The 20,327-nt window shown below is 35.3% G+C and overlaps 3 protein-coding genes across 6 annotated transcripts in view; 1 reads left to right on the top strand and 2 right to left on the bottom strand.

Annotated features, from left to right (window-relative positions):
- ca6 (carbonic anhydrase VI) lies at window positions 1-10,451 on the top strand. 3 transcript variants are annotated; one of them, XM_067446270.1, is made up of 10 exons: window positions 5-224; window positions 713-892; window positions 1,143-1,291; window positions 1,654-1,749; window positions 5,514-5,580; window positions 5,695-5,852; window positions 5,925-6,051; window positions 6,160-6,243; window positions 9,293-9,313; window positions 9,464-10,451. In XM_067446270.1, exons 1-10 carry the CDS (start codon window positions 140-142, stop codon window positions 10,075-10,077), a joined length of 1,581 nt encoding a protein of 526 aa, XP_067302371.1. In that variant the 5' UTR covers window positions 5-139; the 3' UTR covers window positions 10,078-10,451. The 3 variants fall into 3 exon arrangements, with proteins under 3 accessions (XP_067302370.1, XP_067302373.1, XP_067302371.1); XM_067446269.1 differs by having other exon boundaries at window positions 1-224; window positions 9,293-10,451; XM_067446272.1 differs by lacking the exon at window positions 9,293-9,313 and having other exon boundaries at window positions 4-224.
- LOC137078707 (solute carrier family 2, facilitated glucose transporter member 5-like) lies at window positions 9,937-19,048 on the bottom strand. Of its 2 annotated transcripts, none has more exons than XM_067446274.1 (14): window positions 18,957-19,048; window positions 17,907-18,040; window positions 17,104-17,202; window positions 16,770-16,927; window positions 16,525-16,649; window positions 16,295-16,447; window positions 16,016-16,141; window positions 14,015-14,202; window positions 13,789-13,899; window positions 13,590-13,691; window positions 12,023-12,098; window positions 11,594-11,721; window positions 11,219-11,424; window positions 9,937-10,073 (listed from the first exon to the last, which is right to left on the bottom strand). In XM_067446274.1, exons 2-14 carry the CDS (start codon window positions 17,946-17,948, stop codon window positions 10,028-10,030), a joined length of 1,560 nt encoding a protein of 519 aa, XP_067302375.1. In that variant the 5' UTR covers window positions 17,949-18,040; window positions 18,957-19,048; the 3' UTR covers window positions 9,937-10,027. The 2 variants fall into 2 exon arrangements, with proteins under 2 accessions (XP_067302375.1, XP_067302374.1); XM_067446273.1 differs by lacking the exon at window positions 18,957-19,048 and adding an exon at window positions 18,111-18,128.
- The window catches only part of gpr157 (G protein-coupled receptor 157), a 12,041-nt gene continuing 10,083 nt past the window's right edge, over window positions 18,370-20,327 (bottom strand). Inside the window, exons 5-6 of the transcript XR_010905339.1 lie at window positions 18,957-19,074; window positions 18,370-18,468 (exon numbers count right to left, since the gene is read on the bottom strand). The gene's annotated coding sequence lies outside the window, so the exon portion shown is untranslated. The remainder of the gene's footprint in view (window positions 18,469-18,956; window positions 19,075-20,327) is intronic.

The following is a 20,327-nucleotide window of genomic DNA, read 5'->3' on the forward strand; positions in this document are numbered from 1 at the left end:
GTCAAAGCTTCTCTAAATGTCCATGTTACTACACGCCTTTGGCATTCTGGGTGTAAACCGTTGCGATCAATGTCACTCTCAGCACCTCTTTACAATCCTGTGAACGAGGGAACAGCCTGAGACTGATATCACTTTGAGCATGGAGCTGTTTGTAGTCATATTATACGCCGGTTTGGTGAATTTCGCATCGGCTGGAATAGATGGAGAAAGGTGGACATATTCAGGCAAGTGTTCGCTTTTTTCTCTCTCTTTTTTTTAATGACAAATATTCACACATTCAACCTTATAAGGAGTTCCGATGCGCACAAAATAAGTTTTTACGGCAATGTAGCCTAATTAGGCCTATTTAGCTTTTAGTTTTTTAGGCTACAACCTACAGCAGTCTAACATATAAACATTCAGCTTTATATTAAATAGTTTTACATAAGCTTATAGTTTTATTGTAGCAGTTACATACAAAATCAAAGTTTTATTTTTGAAATGACAATGATCTTCGTTGTTCTACGAATTATTATCATTATAGTGGAAAATGGTTAGCCTATAATTCTACATAAGAATATTAAATGTATTATGCAAACAGATACTAACAGCCAGGTTCTAACAGCCAACCTGGGGTGGTTAGTTAGCATTTGTGTTTAATTATTAACTAGTGCTTTATTGTGTATGTGAAAATATGTCGTATTCTGCTTAAATGTCTCACTTTTTCATACAGAAGGAGAACTGGATCAGAAGCACTGGGCAGAGAAGTTTCACGAATGTGGCGGCAACCAACAGTCTCCCATTGACATACAGCGGCGCAAAGTGCGTTATAATCCGCGAATGCTACAGCCTGAGCTCACAGGGTATGAGGACATGTACGGTAGCTTTCACATGAAGAACAATGGACATTCTGGTATGAGTTTTTATATTTAAAAACATTTATTTGGAATGGGACATTTACGCTTTTTTAAACCACCTGCAACTGTTATTTGGATGCTTTGTCGCCATCTTGTGTTAAACAGTGCCAAAAAATACGTAGGCTATCTATTTTGTATCTTTCTTTATATAATACATGTTTCCCTCTTACTACTTTGATATATCTAATCTTTACAGGTTAGGTTAGCTTGCCATGAATATCCCACAACCCTGTTTGTTTTTGACAGTGGAGATTCAGCTGCCACACACTATGATGATTACCAAGGGGTTTCCAGACCGCTACACTGCTGTCCAAATGCATCTGCACTGGGGAGGCTGGGACTTGGAGGCCAGTGGATCAGAGCACACAATGGACGGCATCCGCTACATGGCAGAAGTACATCAATGATTTTAGCCTGACACATAAACACATTAAAAATATTTGGAGATTTCCTAGTTGTAAATAGCAGTGGTGTATTTTAAGGCATTGTTTTCTTTAGTGACTGAAGGCCTGGGGACTTATCTATTGAAGTGCTGCTGGACATGTGCCTGAAATTTTAATGTGTTGGGTTCTATTTTAGACAAATATGTAGTTATCATTGTTCTAACCCAATTAGAAATAGTACTCCTGTATTTAACTTGCTCAAGAATGTTGAGAAACTTTAGTTTAGCAATACAGAAGGGTTTGGTCTAAGATAAGTTTGGAACTTCACAATTACTCAATTTCCATTGCCGTTTCTTTGACTTCTTGTGTCACAGCTCCATGTGGTCCACTACAACTCTGATAAGTACAAGAGTTTCAAAGAGGCCAAAGATAAACCGGATGGCCTTGCAGTTTTAGCCTTTTTTTACGAGGTAAGTTTGGCTGTATATCACTTTTCATCTTGTTTGAAAGTGGAATAATTAGGGGTTCAAGCATGAAATGCTGAAACCCTATTGTAATTGTACCGATTTTTATTATTATTATTATTATTCTGCCGTAAAACTCATCGTGCAGACCAAACCGTAAGGCCTAGAGACTTGAAACTTTGTCAATAGGTAGTCCAAAAATCGAGGAGAGGTTCTCAAATTATGAGCCAGATTGGCCAATAGGTGGCGCTATAGCGCAAAAAACAAAAAAAAGTCACTATTTTGCTTATATCTCAAAAACCCATTGTCGCACAATCAAGTGTCTTACATCATTGGAATCCTTGGCTCAAGCCGAACAAAAAACATAGGAGGTATTTTATTTCCGGTATGCAAATTTTTCCGCCATTTTGAATTTTGTCAAAAACCTACTTTTGCGAACTAGTCCCTGGTTTTTTGACATATCAGAACCAAACCAGTGCCAAAATGTTCTCTCTAGTCTGAATATCAATAATTATCAAAAAAATGTTGAACTTTTGACTCGTGAACGAAAAGGGGCGTGGAAATAAACATTTAAGGCGGAGCCTATTTTACTAAAGAGGTTATAACTCAAGAAGGAAATGAGATATCTTCACCAAACTTGGTACACATGTGTATGGACTCATTCTGAGGTCAGGATAAAAAAATTGCAAAGATTGACCACTTGGTGGCGCTATATTGTGGAAAAAACATGATAAAAGCTATAACCACGCGACCGCTAGTCCGATTGACCTGAAAATTGGTATGCCGTGTCTTGGCCCAAGCTACCATGTATGTGTATGAGGACATTGGTGTATCTCAAAAAACATGGCCGCCATCAGCCAATGAAATTTGAGCACCTATTAGATGGGGTTAATGGAGGTTGATCAGAACGAAACTCAGTGGGCATGTCTAACTCATGGTCCTAGAGGTTTGTAAGAATTTTGAAAGAAATCGGCCACTAGTTGGCGCTAACGAGTTTTATGGCTCTGAAATCACGTGGTGTTGCACATATCCATGAAATATGCATATCATATGATAGATCTCCTCATGATGAACAACTTTGCCTCTAGAACCATTGCTGTCAATCAAATCATTAATTAAATTTTCGTAATTATGTTAAAAACCTACTTTTGCGAACTAGTCCCTGGTTTTTTGCCCAATCAGAACCAAACCAGTCTAGGACAATTCTCTGGACTCTCTAGATCAATAATTATCAAAAAAAAGTTGATTTTTTGCATTTGGATGGCTATAACAGGGCCATTTAGAAAAGAGGCGTGGCAAAATACACTCAAAAGCCTATAAATCCTAAGGGAAAACTCAAAACTTCACGGAAATTGTTGGGTATATGTGGCATAACATGTTGAAGACACATGCAAAGTTTTATGGAGATCGGAGTATAGGGGGCGCTATAAGTGTTAAAGAGCTTTGAAAACCATGTATTCCCTATGGTGAATTGCCTGTATTGACTGTAAATTGTATTTTCCATCTCGTTAATCAGTTGGGGTTAAAACCGCCACATAATATGCATATATTATGATAGATCTTCTCATACTGAACAACTTTGCCTCTATAACCAATACTGTCAATCAAATCTTTATTTAAATATTCACAATTATGTTAAAAACCTCGTTTTGCAAACTAGTCCTTGGTTTTTCTTGCCTGATCGGAACCAAACCACAGCAGTATGATTCTCTGGACTCTGCTGATCAATAGTTATCAAAAACATGTTGACCTTTACACTTTGGGTAGCTATAACAGGATCATTTAGAGAATAGTTGTGGTAAAACATGCTCAAAAGCCTATTAATCCTGAACGAAAACTCAAAACTTCACAAAAATAGGTGGTGTGTGTGTGTGTGTGTGTGTGTGTGTGTGTGTGTGTCTCTGTCTGTCTGTTTGTCATGCTAGCAAACAGCACTTCCAACATGCTACACATGCTAGCAGTGATTAGCTAAGTGTTAAATCAGGCAAAGAACATAGTAAGAACTCTATAAACATTATAGTAACCATCTGTGACAGCTAACAACTGCCTAGCAACACCATAACCATCTAGCAACATGTTTATCATGTTAGCAAAGTAAAATAGTATTTTTGTCATACAATTGATTAATATTGTTCTATAATTCATATTTAGACTTTATAAAGTCACTACTATAATATTTAAAATCATATTTTGTCAGTTAATCATTTCATTTCACCTGATATCTCTCAAATTCATTCAGTGCTTAAAAACCTTCCATGCAAAAGGCGTCAAATGCTTAAAGACCTTAAATGGCTTGAACCCCGCTAAATGCTGCTCGCAGCTTTAATGTTTATTATTTTTATTTGTTTTTGTGCAATGCTGCCATCTAATGGACATAATGAAAATCAAATGATCAAAAAAAAAAAAAAAAAAAAGAAAAGAAGAAAAAAAAGAAAATCAAATGATCAAATAACTACATAAAAAAAAAAAACCACTAAATATAAAATGCAAATTATTGTCTGTGAATCCTCTTTTAAGAGCTGGGCTGTGCTGTTATATGACCCCCAAGTTGCCTGAAGCACATAGCACGAGTAAAGTTAGGCATTGGCAAATGGGTTAATTGATCAGACCGCTGTGTGGTGGCCTACTGCCTGACATTCTGTTCCCACAAGATTGTGTGCAGGTCACAAGCTCCCACTTCCATTAGATGAGGGAGGTCATTGATTTAGTAACACAACCATAGGTGTTCTAATCTGCAGTATGTAGTTCAGTTGCATGTCTTTCTCTGCGATTACTTGTGTAATAGCTGGGCTTTTAACAGTGATCAATAGTATGTTCATGAAACCACAGCATAATGTTTTATCTGAATGTTTACACTTGAATGGCGTGAACAGCTTCACATATACCGTACATAGTTTAAGATTAACAACATATCACTAGTTTAATGAATAAATAATGCATTATTGTATGTAGCTTTTTTTTTTTTTATTTTTTTTTTTTTTAAGTTTTTGACACCAGAAGTAAACTGTAAAAAGTATACATATATAGATATTTGATGAGACCTAGAAAAAAAACTGAATGTAGTATTTTTTCATGGCATTACATTGTTTAGAGCATTACATTGTTTTTAAAAAATATGCTATGCTATGGACACCAGGACTAAGGGTAAAAATAAAATGACAAATAGGCATGTATAGGTAAAAACAATGGGATTTTGTTTCATTCACCAATAAAGGTTTCAGGAGTTTTTTTTAACCACACTTTGTATAAAAATTATTCTCAACTATGTTTTGCAAGATATAATGGAATTAATTAATATACCTTTTTACATAGACCATAAATGAGTCTATACAATATATCTGTAGACTGTATCTAATTTGCATATTAATATTAATAAAGTTATTGGGGCAACATGTAATGAATTTCTTTATAATGGGAGTAATAATTGGCAACATTTTCATAATATCTAATATTTTATAGGAATATTGAATATATAATTTATTTCCATATTCACTTGTTGTTTCCTGATAAACATGAGTCCTGGTGTCCATTACACTGGACATATATAAAATCAACCAAACATTTGCTATATAAGAAAAGACCTGAATGTGCTCTTTTACAGGACATTAAAGACTTAAAACTGTGACATGTATGGTGTCAGAGAAGATCACTGAAATATAATGTCCATTACAGTGGACGAAAGTCTATTCATGGGTCACAGGAGGATATACATATAGTGTTTTTCATGTAACAATATATTTGATATTTGATATATGATACTTTGTGTTTAGGATGGGCATTTTGAGAACACATACTATAGTGATTTTCTTGCAAACCTGGCAAACATCAAGTATGCAGGTAATGCAAAACATTTTGGATGAGCATCTCAAACATTATTTTATTCTATGCAGCTCATGGCTGCATCTTGTCTGTGCACATTTTTCCTGTATTTTTCTCTCTTGCGCTTTGTAGGTCAGGCCATGAATATCACTAACTTGAACGTACGCTCCATGCTCCCAGAGAACCTCAGTCACTTTTTTAGATATCAGGGCTCTCTCACCACACCACCGTGCCACGAGAGCATTCTGTGGACAGTATTTGATACGCCCATCACCCTCTCTCACAATCAGGTGCCTCAAAAAGTTCACATGAAATAGTTTTCGATCTGTTTTGCTGTTAACTTTTAATGTGGTGACCTTCAGATCAGGAAATTGGAGAGTACATTAATGGACCATGAAAATAAGACCCTGTGGAACGACTATCGCATGGCCCAGCCTCTGAATGACAGAGTGGTGGAGTCCTCTTTCCTCCCACGCGTGGGCAAAGGAGGTTAGGGCAGAGCTTCATCCTTTCCAGCAGTTACGAAAAACTCTCTTTGTTAGTTTTGCAGTAGCTGAGCATGTTCTCTCTCTCTCTCTCTTCTTTGGTTTCTTGCAGGAATTTGCCGTCAAGAGGAAATCGAGGCCAAGCTTAAAAGGATTGAAAGCCTTATTGTGTCATTGGACAAAAAAACGGTTCAAGGTATAACTTTTCATGAGAAATGTCAAGATTACAGGTAATCTTAAAGGGATAGTCCACCCAAAAATGTCTTTCAAAACTAGTATGATGTTCTTTCTTTAGTGAAACAAAAAGGAGTGATTTGGAACAGAATATACAAGCTGATCTTTTACATACAATGAAAGTGAATAGTGACCTAAGATGTCAAGCAGCGAATAACGACTTGTGTGTGACTGTTCCTCACACTAATCTACCTTATGGCTATAAAGTGTTATTTTAGTATTATTTATAGAGTATTTTAATATTTATTAATCATATTTTAAATGATCTTTTATTTGTTATATTTTCAGTTTTCAGATTACTAAAGTTTTAGTTAAGCGTTTTTTTAAGTGCTATTGTCATTTTTATTATTTTTATTTCAGTTTGAGCTTTAATCATTTTAGTACAGTTGGCTCAGTTGAAAGGGCAATTTTTTTTAGTATTTCAATTAATGAAAACAATGAACTATTAAAACAATTGTTGAATAGTTTTAGTTAACAATAACAACAGTTTGCAGAAGACTTGGAATATAGAGTAATATATGAGTTATGTGGAATAATTCCTGTAAGGCTGAAATTAACTAGCAGATGCCGAGCCATCAGATTGAGGCCCAGATAAGACAAAAGACACTTTCTCGAAATTAACATTTGAACGCAACTCTCACCTCAGTATAATTTTAATCTACTTCTTTCTCTATTGACCCCCTCTCCCCCAACTCCTACTCCTACTGTCATTGCTGAGATCACATAACATTCAACCAAAAGCTATACAGTTTAATGTGGAAAAAAATACTATACAGTATTATGCATATTTAGTGTCATATAAAATGTCTCAGTGGGATTGGTACAAAGATCTCAACCCCACAGCAGTTAACCAAAAGATAATCAATGTTTAAAGAGTTTATAGATATTTTGCTAATGTGTGATAGGTGTCTCCAGCCAAATGTTCTCTATCTCCTGTCGTCAATACAGGTCTATAGGACTTGATTAATGCAAATTCCCATTGTGAACTCATGTTTACATTTTAAAGAGCTTTTCATCTTGGTCTGGGTATTTAAAGAAATGTGGCAGAGATCGGGGCTTGAATCTTTATATGGGTCAGCCCGTAACGTTGAGTGTCTCTAGACACACAAGACAGGTAATTTTGAGAAGTCAGGTATCCATATTTTATTTTGTACTTCAGAGTATTTGATGTTATGTATGGATTACCTTTGAATTGATTATGAAATTGGCATTATACATTTACCTGACTGTTAATAAATGGTTACATTTTTATTTATTTGGACTTACTATCTCTAGTAGTTATGAACGGGTATAATTTAAACAAAGAGTTAAACAGATTCATTAAATGTGTTAAATAAATTGGTTAACTATTAAATGTGCACTATGTAGTATTTTTGCAGTACAATATCCAAAAAGCTAGCGTGACAAGCCAGACCCACATCAAGATGTTTGGTCTGGAAACTCACCATAGACAGGGCTCAATCCGAGGGGCGGGATAAACGGTTGTCTTTCAAACTCCCTCTGCACGCGATAGGATAGCGTTACAACCAATCAGAGCAATGGAGGTGAAACAGAGCTTGTTGATAGATTAAACTTTCGCCGTATCCGGTCGGCTAAACTCCGAACACATCTTCCCTTTTTAAGAATGACTTCAGTGCCTTTCTTTGTTCTTTTCTCAGAGAAAAGCTCAACTCCAAGTCTTCCAGAGTCGCGGTCAAAGCTGATTCGAAAGACCGCCGTTAGCCAGTTTCTGTGTTTACTAGAAGCACGCAAACGCAACTCGGTCGTCATTATGTTAAGCCCCGCCCACCGACTCTATACGCAATGTGATTGGCCTGACCAGAGTTTGGTTTTTCCAGCTCAGAAGTGTATTGAGAGTTGCTAGACGACACTCGCGGCAGATTAGATTTGCTGCTGCTAGGGTGCGTCTAGATTTCTAGGCTACCAAAAAGCACTAGGCCAGTGTTATATATTTTGTTCAGTTGAGTACTTACAACATTCCAAATGTTTCCAACTATTTGTAAATTGTGAGAAATTTGCTATTTTAACCAAGGAGCCAAGGAAAGCCAAGGAAATTTCAACCAAGGAAAGTCTAAGCATAGCGTCTGAGGGAGTCGCCTGTCAATTGCGTCATATCTGCATTACTCTTGGTTTCCGGTTTTATTTGGCAGAATCTATGGGCAGAAGCAACGTCTTTACATAATTTTCAACACACTCAAATGTATCTAATATGATAAGAAACAGAGCTGCGCTACCTCCTACTTGTGACCGGAAAAAGTAGCAGGAGGGGACATATAATTAAAGTCCTGCTGCTCGCGAGGTGCGTGTTGTTCATCTCATTAACAATCGCTCCAGCAGCCTTGCTCAGCTCCACAACACTCTGTCCTGCTCTGCTTCATACTAAAGTAACATTAATAACCGCATTTATCAACATGATTTCTGCCAGAGTCCTATCCCGAATATTTTCCACCAGCTGTGAGGTGAAGACCACATGTCCCAAGGCTCAAACTATGCGTCATCAAACCTTTGTTTTGAATAGGCTCCCTCTAGTAGACGGAAAAGTTGCATAGTGCATCTTTAAATATAAATTACCAAATAACCAATTGGCATGCTAGCATAAATTCGAGGTCATAATAAAATCGAGTCACATAAATATAAACTGGAATTAAATCCCTTTACCCAGCTGAAAAGATCGAACGCGCAGCAACCTTCATCTGCGGATCGTCAGCCTTCGCTGGGACTATTTGGGCGGGCTGACTACTTTTATAATATTTCGTTCTTTTTGGATCTTGACAGTCACTGATTACTGATTATCCACTTTCATTGCATGAAAAATAGCAGTTCAGATTTTCTTGTTTCATAGAACATCGAAAATACAGGTTTCCAATGACACGAGGGTGAGTAAATGACATTTTCATTTTTGGGTGTACTGTCCCTTTAAATGTGACGTGTGTTATTCTCAATAAACATTAATTATCTTTCTCTGAATAACAATGACCTTTGACATTGATATTTGGTGTATCCTTTTCAAGGACCATCGTCTACAAGTACAGGTGAGTATTTTTTGCAATGGGGTGGAACTGTAGTTTTAGAACCAGTAAACATTCAATTATACCATGACTACAAATGTAACCAAGTGATATTTCAACTATGCAATTATGATCAACGTGCAAAGTTACAGTACCTTACCTTTCCTTCTCAAGGCCCGCAACCTCTATCACCACTGGTCCTGTACTTCCCAGCAAAGAATTTGGAGAGCTACGCCTTGGTGAACATATCCCACCCCATGAACCTCCAATCCTTCACAGTCTGCATGAACGTCCGTATACCACCCATAAAAGACCTCACTGTGCTGTCTTACTCCACTTCACATGACAATGAACTCATGATCACTTTGGGCTCTGAAGTCGGTGTCTGGATCGGAGATGAGTTTGTTAATTTACCATTTGAACGTCAATCCCAAGGCTGGACAAATTACTGCTTTACCTGGGCGTCACATACCGGTGGGGCTGAACTGTGGGTGAATGGACTGGTCGGGGAAGAACGCTACATTCGGGCAGGGTACACCATTCCATCTGGAGGAACCCTCATTTTGGGGAAGGACCAGGATGGCTTTTTGGGGATCTCGGATACCGATGCTTTTGTAGGCCACATGACCGATATAAACATATGGGATTATGTGCTGACTGCGGCAGAGATTGGGGAGCAAATGTTGTGTGATAATAGCATGGTGAAAGGGAATGTCGTGAGCTGGGGAATCACTCAGCTCAGTCTGTATGGAGGAGTTCAGCTGCAAGCTGAGCAGGTTTGCCACTGAGTGAAAAAAAGAAAGAAAGAGCACCACAGGCTCAGAACTCTTATTAATGAATGTCAATATCAGCAATATTAGCTCTGTCAACTTGAACTGTATACTCTCACAGGGAAAGAATGGCAATTAAAGTGATAGTTCACCCAAAAATAAGGTATATGGTTAATCAAACCACCAAAGATGGCCCCCATTGTCTTAAATAGTATGAAAAAAATACTATGGAAGTCAATGTGGTCCATCAACTGTTTGGTTACCGACATTCTACAAAACATATTTATACAAAAATATATACATACAAAAATATATTCTATTTACTCTGTATTTTAGATAAATAATTTCAATGTATTTTTACCCAATTTAATAATGTGAATCATATCTGAAGAATTTCAATAAACAATATTTGCATTCTTAACATTGTGTTTCATGAAATACACAATAAATAGTCAAATGAAGTATGTCTGAAAAAATATACTTAATATTCAAAATATATTATATTTTATTTAAAATATCTCCATATACATTCAAAATTCACTTACAATAACTATAAATATCAATGAAGAGCATGTTGCTAATTTCTGAAATAAAATCTTAATATAATATTTTATTATTATAAAAAAAAGCAGTGAAGAACCTTTGTTAAAATATTTTATAAAGAGGATCCCTGCAGACACTCAAGGTTTATAAGTCTAAAAGTTCAGACTCAGCTTTATGACATGCAAGCATAGTTCACATTCATAGTAAAATGTGCAAATAAACAATTACGAATGATAATATTCTGTAAACAATACTTTTTTTACCATAAAAAATATTTAAAAACAAAAAATTACTTTTTTACTAAGTTTTTCAAAAATATGAAAATCTATATGAAAATAATTTCAATACAAAGAAAACATTTCTAAGAGTTTTGTTCAATCTACACCTGATTTTTAATAAAAGACATATTTCTTTATTGGGCATTCTTATTTGTCATTAACACAAATACAGTGTGCAATGAAAAGGCGCAATATTACATTTTAGTGTTTCAATAAAGGGACCTGTTTTTGAGTTGAAAAATCCTAGCAAGAGACACTGAGAAATAAAAGTGTGTAAAACCTTTTTTAAAGTATTGCAGACAAACACAAGCGATTTTCCTGTGTGAATGACACCCTACCCATTCAGAGAAATTTCCTGTCCTGTCTCTTTGATCTCAGGGACTTCACCCTCCAGCACAATCTCCACCTTGTTTCTCTGAGCAAAAAGCTTGCTGGTCTCCAGAAAGGTCTTGTTTTTGGTCTCTGGGATGACCACCCAGATGTAGATAAGTGTGGCGAGACAGATGCATCCAAAAATGATGAAGCTGTACGGACCCAGGCCTTTCTGTAGAGACAAATAAGGTCATTTCATAACTGTAATTTATGAAAAAGCTTGCACTGATTCCATGACAAAACGGAGTAAATCAATTTAAAGTATAAATAAGTTAACAGCTTGGTGCATTCAATTAGTGCAATACTGGGAATGTTTGTTAGTGTTACATTTGACCTCTGACCTCTAGAAAAGGGAAGACCAGGCCGACTGTGAAGTTTGAGAGCCAGTGAACCGAGCCGCCCACCATGAAGGCTGGTGGTCTAGAAGACTGCCGGAACATCTCGGTGGTGATTACGTTAGGAATGGGACCTGCAAAGGGATGCAGCAAAAAATGTCATTCATCAAACACTTCATCTTTCTCTAGGCAGTAAGATAAGAGATTGCTTAAAGCACTGTGCTGCCTTTACAATCTGTTTTACAGCCACTTTAAAGCACTTCTCTCACATTCACTGCAGGGTTTTAATGTAAAGTCCTAGAAACTGCAGCATAAATCTATTGTTATTTCCACCAAGGAATACAACAAAACGAATGGGAGGGAGTGAATTTATTGAGATGCAACGAGCCCCCCGTGCATCTGCAATATGACCCGACGGGATTGGCGTGAACTCACTTGGGCCAATAGCATGTCCGATGACGTAAACAATGACACAAACGATGCTGACATAGGGCATCCAGTCCAGTGTAGTCTGTGGGTAGAATGTGCAGCAGTTATTCTTCCACATTTATAGCCTTGTATTTCACATAGACCCAAGAGGCAAATTTGTCAGGCCAGCACATTCACAGCTCTAAAATTAAAATCTCTATTGGGACTGAGATTTTACAGCCATCTGTCTATAAACAAGAATTCATTACAACCTTAATAGGCCACATAAGGAAACTCACTTATTCATTTAAAAGGAATCTGATTGGTCATAATAATGAGTCATAATCCAATCTGAATCCTTTGCGCTTGTATTAGGGATGGACTGAAATTAAAAATCTGGTCAATACAGATAATATGCAATGGACAATAACCAATAAAATACCTATATTAAAATATTACATTATTTAGACAATACTGTTTCAAATTTAATTACATTTTAATATTAAAATATGATGTCTACATAATGTTATTATAATATTAAAGAATATTTTTACATTATTTAGACAATAATATTAAATGTAATTATATTTTAAGATTAAAATATTATGTTTAAATAATGGCATAATAATATAAAAATATTCCTGTGACATTATTTAGACAATACCATTTTAATTTATATTTTAAGATTAAAATATTATGTCTAAATATATTATGTCTAAATAATAAAACAATAATAGTAAAACATTACTTTGACATTATTTAGACAATGATATTTTATAATAATTTAATATTAAAATATTGTCTAAATAATGTTATAACAATATTTAAATATTATTCTGACATTATTTAGACAATATTTTATTATAATTTAATATTAAAATATTATGCCTAAATAATTTCATAATAATATAAAAGTATTATGTTGACATTATTAAGACAATACCATTTTAATTTTATATTTTAATATTAAAATATTATATCTATATAATGTCAGAGTAATATTAAAATCACTTTGACATTATAATTTTAATATTAAAATATTATTTCTAAATAATTTCATGATAATTAAAAAATATTATTCTGACATTATTAAAATTGTATGTCTAAATAATTTAATTATTTAAATTATTTAGGCAATAATGTTTTAATATTAATATTATATTTAATATAAAATATTGTGTCAAAATATACTACCACTAAACACTAAAACAAAGTAAAAAATAAAATAAATTAACACTACAAGTGAATTTATACATCACAACATTATATTGTATGAATTATATTGTACCCTATTAAAAATGGATATTCATTTTGATATTTGCTAAAGATTACATTTACAGCACTATTATATAAATATTTTTTAAAGATTAACTTTATCTAATCTTTTATCTTAATGTCCAATCAGGGCAAACATGAACACAGAGCGCATGCATATATATTTTGGACACATTACTATTTGTAATGTTTTTGAAAGAAGTTTCTTCTGCTCATCAAGCCTGCATTTATTTGATCAAAAGTACAGAAAAAAAAATGTAATGGTGATATATTATTACAGTTTGAAATAATTGGTTTTCAATTTTAAATGATCACATACCTGGAAGTAGAGCGCTACGGTCAGGAGAATACAGGATGCACAGCAGATACCAAAGCCGATCAGTAGCAACAACCTTCTGCCAGATTTCTCCACTATGAACACCTACAGAAACAGAAAACATTAAGTAAATGACATCCTCAAGAGGGGTATCAAATTATGAAGCGCATTAATAAGCCAAAAGCAAAACAAAGTGCCTTACAGCTGCTATTGTCATGACGACATTAACAGCTCCTGTTCCGACGGTCACATACTGAACGTGATCTTCACTCACTCCTGCTGAGCTATAGATGCTGTCAGCATAGTAATAAATCTGAAGATGGGGTTAAAATTAGCTTAGTTAAGCAAAACTTATTTGAGATGCATGCTTTATGAAAGGAAATATCCTGAAAATAATTAGCTGTGTTCTTTTTTAAAGGGGTGCTTACGGCATTGACTCCTGAAAGTTGTTGGCCCATGTTCATGAAGATTACAGACAGCAGCTGCCAGCGTAGTGAGCGGAAGGTGAAGAGGTTGAGCAGAGAGAGTCGACCTTCTGCTTGCTCAGACTGATCCTCAACATGCATCTCACAGAGCTCCTCGTCCACATCCTCCCAGCCCCGCAGCTGCTGTAGGCCTAACACAGCACAACGTATCAGAGCAATCATTTAAGCAATATCACACAAGCAATAGCTGAATATGTGAATATCAGACCAACAATACTGAGATATTGCTTTTAATACAGTTCAGTGAACAAGAGGTCAATATTGAGGAACTTCCGTTTCAGAAACAGTATTGTCAGTGACGTGGTGTATTTTTGCTCTGACGTCAAAAATCCGAACTAAAATGAAGCAGAATAAACCATTGTGTCTCCAAAATACATAATTGGTGTTCCCTACTGAATCTGTTTTTTGAACGTATTGGTTAAAGAATGTGAATGATAACCATGCACTCATAAAGAGAGTCAACTTCTTAATTCCTGGATAAATTTGTGTTTTTGTATGGATTGGTTGAATAGATATGAATGATTCAATGATGCACTCATTAAGCCAGTCAATGCTTTAATTCCTGAATGAATCATCAGTGTTTTTGAACGAATTGGTTGAACGAGTGTGAATGACAATGATGCACTTATAAAACTTATTAAAGCGTTTTTAAACTAATCTGTTAATTGGATGTAAATGATTAAATGATTACCTCATAAAGACACACCCTTACTTTGTTCCTTACAGTGCTTTTGAGAGAATTTGAATGATTCAATAATATTCTCCTAATATTCATGGCCCTGTTTTAATGATCTGAGCGCATAGTCTGAAGCACATGGCGCAGGTACACTTAGTCTGAATCCACTTTTGCTAGTTTAACGACAGATAAAATGGTCGGCATGCAAGGCACATGGTCCAAATAGTTTCTTAATGAGTTGAGGTGTGTTTTGGGTGTAGCGTGCACAGTGCCGCCGCTCCCACCACGCGCATCACGCGCTGCATGTAGGGCACGATAAATTACCCAATTTTAATTATTTCAATTTCTCTCCGTTTAAAAAATATTTCTCTCAGTTTATTTCGGCTCTGTTTGAGTGTGCCTGTGAGTCTACGCGCTGATAGGAGCAAATATCCTCTAAAGTTAAGGGGTGTTTAGCCGCATTTTAAAGCCTTGCCGGTTAAACATTTCATTCGCGTGCATATGTTTAACCGGTAAGGCACGGTCTGTTCAATGCATGCACTGTTTTGCATTGAGCACGCACACTAAATGTCTGTCGAACACACGTGATTGCTGGACAGTCTTACTGCGCTAATACTGTAAAATACACACAAGGTTAACATATAAACAGAGTCGGTTATATCTAAAGTGAAAGTAAAATCGCGTGCCTCTATATATGAGATGTGAGCAGGTCTTCAAATTGACAGCGGCAGCCTAGTGAACACACTGTCCTTAAAGGGACAGTTCACCTCTTAAATTATTTTAATAAATAAAAAAAAGACCTTTAATAAAGTAGCTTTTAATCAAGGTTGTATATTGAAGACTTATGTAGTTTTAATTTTAGCCTACATTTATTTATTCAAATTCATACTTAAATGCTACTGTACATTACCGAGCTGCCACTGTAAATCTTTATAAATCTTTATTTTATATTATACAATACACTAGGAATGTATACAAGGGTTTTTTAAAGTAAAGTTTTAAGTTTAAATAAGGGTTTTCAAGACTTTTAAGTAAAATAAAGAAAGATTTTAAAAGAAAGAGAAAATTTTTTTTCTCCTTAACCTTTTTCTGTTCCTGTCGCCTAAGAATAGAATAGCAAAAAAAAAAACCCGGAAAACCGTGGTTAAAAACCGAGGTATGAATTGAACTGTGGACTATGCCTCATCTCATACTGTTGAAACTTGAAACACATCCTGCTGTGAAACTCACATTTTCTTAGAGTGCTCTGACATGGGAGACCAAAATACCTTTCCTGGCAGTTTTTTCATCCCCCTTCTGTATGAGCATGTAGCGAGGGCTCTCGGGAAAGAAAGGCAGAAGCAGCAGCTCAATGGCAGCTGGAATCCCTGTGAGACCCAACATGATGGGCCAGCCTAAAGAGAGAACATTAGACATCACCATGAACAGCAGGGGCACACTTTTCCAACTGCACTTAGAAACTCCTCTAAAACAGCACAGCAATTGTAGCAATATTTGCACTATAGTCTGGAAAGAAATCTGCAAACATCCCATGCACTGCGCATTACCTTCTTTATTTCCTAGGATATTGCGAATGCCGAACACTTGGGCGACAAGGATCCCAATGGTGATGAAAAGCTGTGGCACTATCCCAATGGCCCCCCTGTAATTCTTAGGAGCGATCTCTCCCAAATACATGGGCACCACATTGGAGGACAGGCCTAGAGAACACAGTTACATACTGTCATGCTTACACAGTACAGCTGATCCATACTGATGGGTGGAATTTTCTACTGACCTGCACAGATGCCCACTAAAATGCGTGCGACAATGATGATCTCAAATGACCCCGCCACTTCACTCACACCCATCATTATAGCAGGAACAATAGAAAAGATGTTGTTGAACAGGAGTGTGCCTTTTCTGTAAGCAAGTGACCTCAGTTACAGACCACAGTATACTCTATAGAGTGAATGATGATTGGAATTAAGTGCAATGCATTGGCAAAAACAATAAAAAAAATGATAACCTCATACAAATTACCTTCCGAATTTGTTTACCAATGGGGCTACCATGAGAGATCCGAAAAACCCACCCAGTGGGTACATGGACACAGTAACGGACCACAGGAGGGTCAGGAGACTGTCTGACATTGGACCATAACGATTCTCATATATTTGGGTGTAGAAAAGCTTCATCTCCTTTTATTAGAATATCAGAAAAAAAATTCAGCAGAGGTGAATTTGCAATAAATATGCAATATAATATAATATAATATAATATAATATAATATAATATAATATAATATAATATAATATAATATAATATAATATAATATAATATAATATAATATAATAATATAATATAAAGTCTGTACTGGGGCAGGTGAGTTGATCACAGCCACATTGTATCCATACTGAAAAGACGAACCAAACCCTGCGATCAAAGAAGCTGCAGCCAGGATCAGCGTCACCCTCTGAAAAATTGCATGAAGTCTTTAAATGCTACTAAAAATCTAGTTTAAACATTCATTTTAAAGGGTTACTTCAGCGATTAGCATATGGCTTTGTATCAGTAGAAACCCTGGAGTATATTCAAATATATATAAAACCTGTTGTTAATATGGCTGTACTTATAAATAAAAAGGAGAAACAGCATTAATGTTAAAAAGACTTTGCTCTGTATAAAAAAAAAATGCTATTTTTTCAAACTATTTATTGATGTAAATGTCTTTTATTCTGTATGTAAAGGGGTGAAACTGCAACAATTACAGTGTTTAAAAAGCTCTGTTCAGTGCTGTTGCTGTAATTGTAAAAAACAGAAATAACACAATAAATTAATATCGATTCTATATATCGGTTATCGGTCATTCTGGGAATTGTAGTCTTTCATCCCCATGAGACAAAAATTAATTTTCTGTCTTTTCTCAGTCTAGAAGGCACCAATTAAGGCACCAACTAATTTCACATTTCTACTACATTAATGACCCAGTTTAAATACAGATTCATCTTTCCAGTGCTGAAGTACCCCTTTAAGTTATATGGAAGCTGCTGCGGTATAATGGAAGACAAAAAAGTATGGTTGTCTGTCTGTTATTCAAAAGGGAAGTATTGAAATGTAAAACCAAGTGCTTTAATTTTATTTGTTGCAGAAATATAATATTAAGTAACAAGTACTCACTCCCTTCCGCTCATGTTTCTCCATGTTCATCTCTTCCTTCATGCTTTAAATCTGCAGTATTGTTAGAAAGAACACCAGCGAAAAAGAAATCACTGCTGTTTCTGTATATTGTACTTTGGACATTGGAGCCAACCCTGAAAACCAAGGTTAAAGTTGTTTAGTATTAAAACAACAGATATAAAGAGAGAAAAGTAATCTACCTACCTATCTGAACCTATAAAGGAAACCACATGACATTAATCATGTCAGTTTTTGGGGTGCCTGAACTGTGAAATGTACAATAGACTCCAATCAAAACATTGTAATATAATACTTTATAATATTCTAATATAACACAAAGTAATGCAAGCAGATTTATAGTTTAAACATAAAATAAACATGATGTAAGGCTATGTGGCCTACTTGTGCTTAAAACGTGCTGATATATAAAAATGACCCCGTTCAAAAGTGTACGTACCCTACCGTTGTTACCTAGATGGCTTTTTTTTTTGATGGCTGTTCACGAGTCCCTTGTCCTGAGCAGTTAAACTGACCAATGTTCTTCAGAAAAATCCTCCAGGTCCTGCAAATTCTTCTTGTTTATTTTTGTTGAATAAATAATGACACAGTGTAGGCTAATATTTAATTTGTTATTGTTCACCTGAGGTTGTATTTACGTAATTTTACAGCCTGCTAACGATTATTTTTTATAATGGTCTGATACTATGATACTAGTGTCTCTGAGCCTGCTCTAGAAATAGTGTGAGGATATCCTGCAGCAAACATTGAGCACTAATGCACTATAGGGTCAAATAAAGTTTCTGCTCCTAGTTCTGGGTTCCTTCGTGGCTACAATAGTTTAAAGAAATAAGGAAATATTGGCATGGAAACAGACTTGCAAAAATACATTCATTTTGTCTGATTTCTTAAGAAATCCAGAAGACTATAAAAGAGAACAGTATAGGCTTAATATGTTTGGAGAACATGTGCGCCCCTTATAGGTGAAAAGTGTTTATGCAAGTGTATACAGTTTTTTGTATAATGATTAATAATAATGATTTTTATATTTACCATGAATAATGACAGAATTTGTTGAAGATTAATCCAAAAGGCATGGGGTGTTTTCAGGCCTCACTGCTGGTTGTCCTCTAAGAGACCTCCATACTCGATTCAGGACTTCATGCACAACCTGTAAATTAGCATATTTTAATTAGGACCCTATTTATAATTACAATCTATGGTTTACACCTGAGTTATGAAAATAAGGGTAAATCTCAACTGTGCTTAAAAATGAATCCCCTCACTTATCAGAACAAAGTCTGGAGTTAGTAATTGAATAATTACTCAGTGTCAGGTGAGGGGGAAAGGATTTCTGTATCACTATGAAAAGGAATATTCATATGTCATTTTCTCAGCCCCCCTATGGTTCATGAAATAATAAAAAATATGCTGAACTCTGTGCAAAATGAATGTGCTATTTTCTCCCTTATCAGTGTAACAGAATCTTAAACCGATTAAAGTCTGAAGAAGTCCAATCTCGAAATTTCCTTCCCAGCAAAGTTCCGGACAATCATAACTTAGACTATTTCAGGAGACAATATCTTCTATGGCTATGCAATTTAATAGACAATGTGCAATTCAGGAATATTTATTGAACATTTCTAGGTTGGTAGCAAAAGTATAAAATTCTAAATAGATTAAATAGACTAACCGGGTCAAATAAAAGACTATCAAGACAGGTTTAAATATAACACTAATGATTCCCTTCTAGTAATCCAAATATGGAATCTGAATATGGACTGCTGTTTTCCACTAAATGTCAACAGATGATGCATGGTGCATGCTATTTATATCGGTATTTTACATGAATACACAATTTAAATCAAAACATATCTAAATCACGACATTTCAGTTTTATTATTGTCTCTAAACTAAACATCAATGTTGAGGAAGCTAACTTAAAAACTGCAGCTTTTCAAGCTGAATAATTGAACTATAAGCTACCCTTTAATTAAAAAAAAATTAAATATATGGTTTCTCAATATCCAAAGTACTTGCTCAAATAGTATCTATAATTTGAAAAGTTTTGTGACGTAGCCATACAGGGATAGAACTTTAGTCTGACAAGTATTGGGTGACTGGCTACAAAAGCAAACATTTTGAAAAAGCATGCCAAATGTTTTATTTTCAATAACATCTGGTTCTGAACTTTGATAAACATATTTGTATTTGCAGGGCTACTATGGTTATGATATGATATGCTGCTCAAGCATTTAAGATGCAATTAAAGGGTTAGTTCACCCAAAATTGAAAATTCTGTCATTAATTACTCACCCTCATGCCGTTCCAGACCTGTAAGACCATCTTTTGTTCATCTTCGAAACAGAAATGAAGATATTTTTGTTGAAATCAGATGGCTCAGAAAGGCCTCCATTGACACCA

The sequence above is a fragment of the Pseudorasbora parva genome, chromosome 6, assembly GCF_024679245.1.
Source record: "Pseudorasbora parva isolate DD20220531a chromosome 6, ASM2467924v1, whole genome shotgun sequence".
NCBI classification, from domain to species: Eukaryota; Metazoa; Chordata; class Actinopteri; order Cypriniformes; family Gobionidae; genus Pseudorasbora; species Pseudorasbora parva.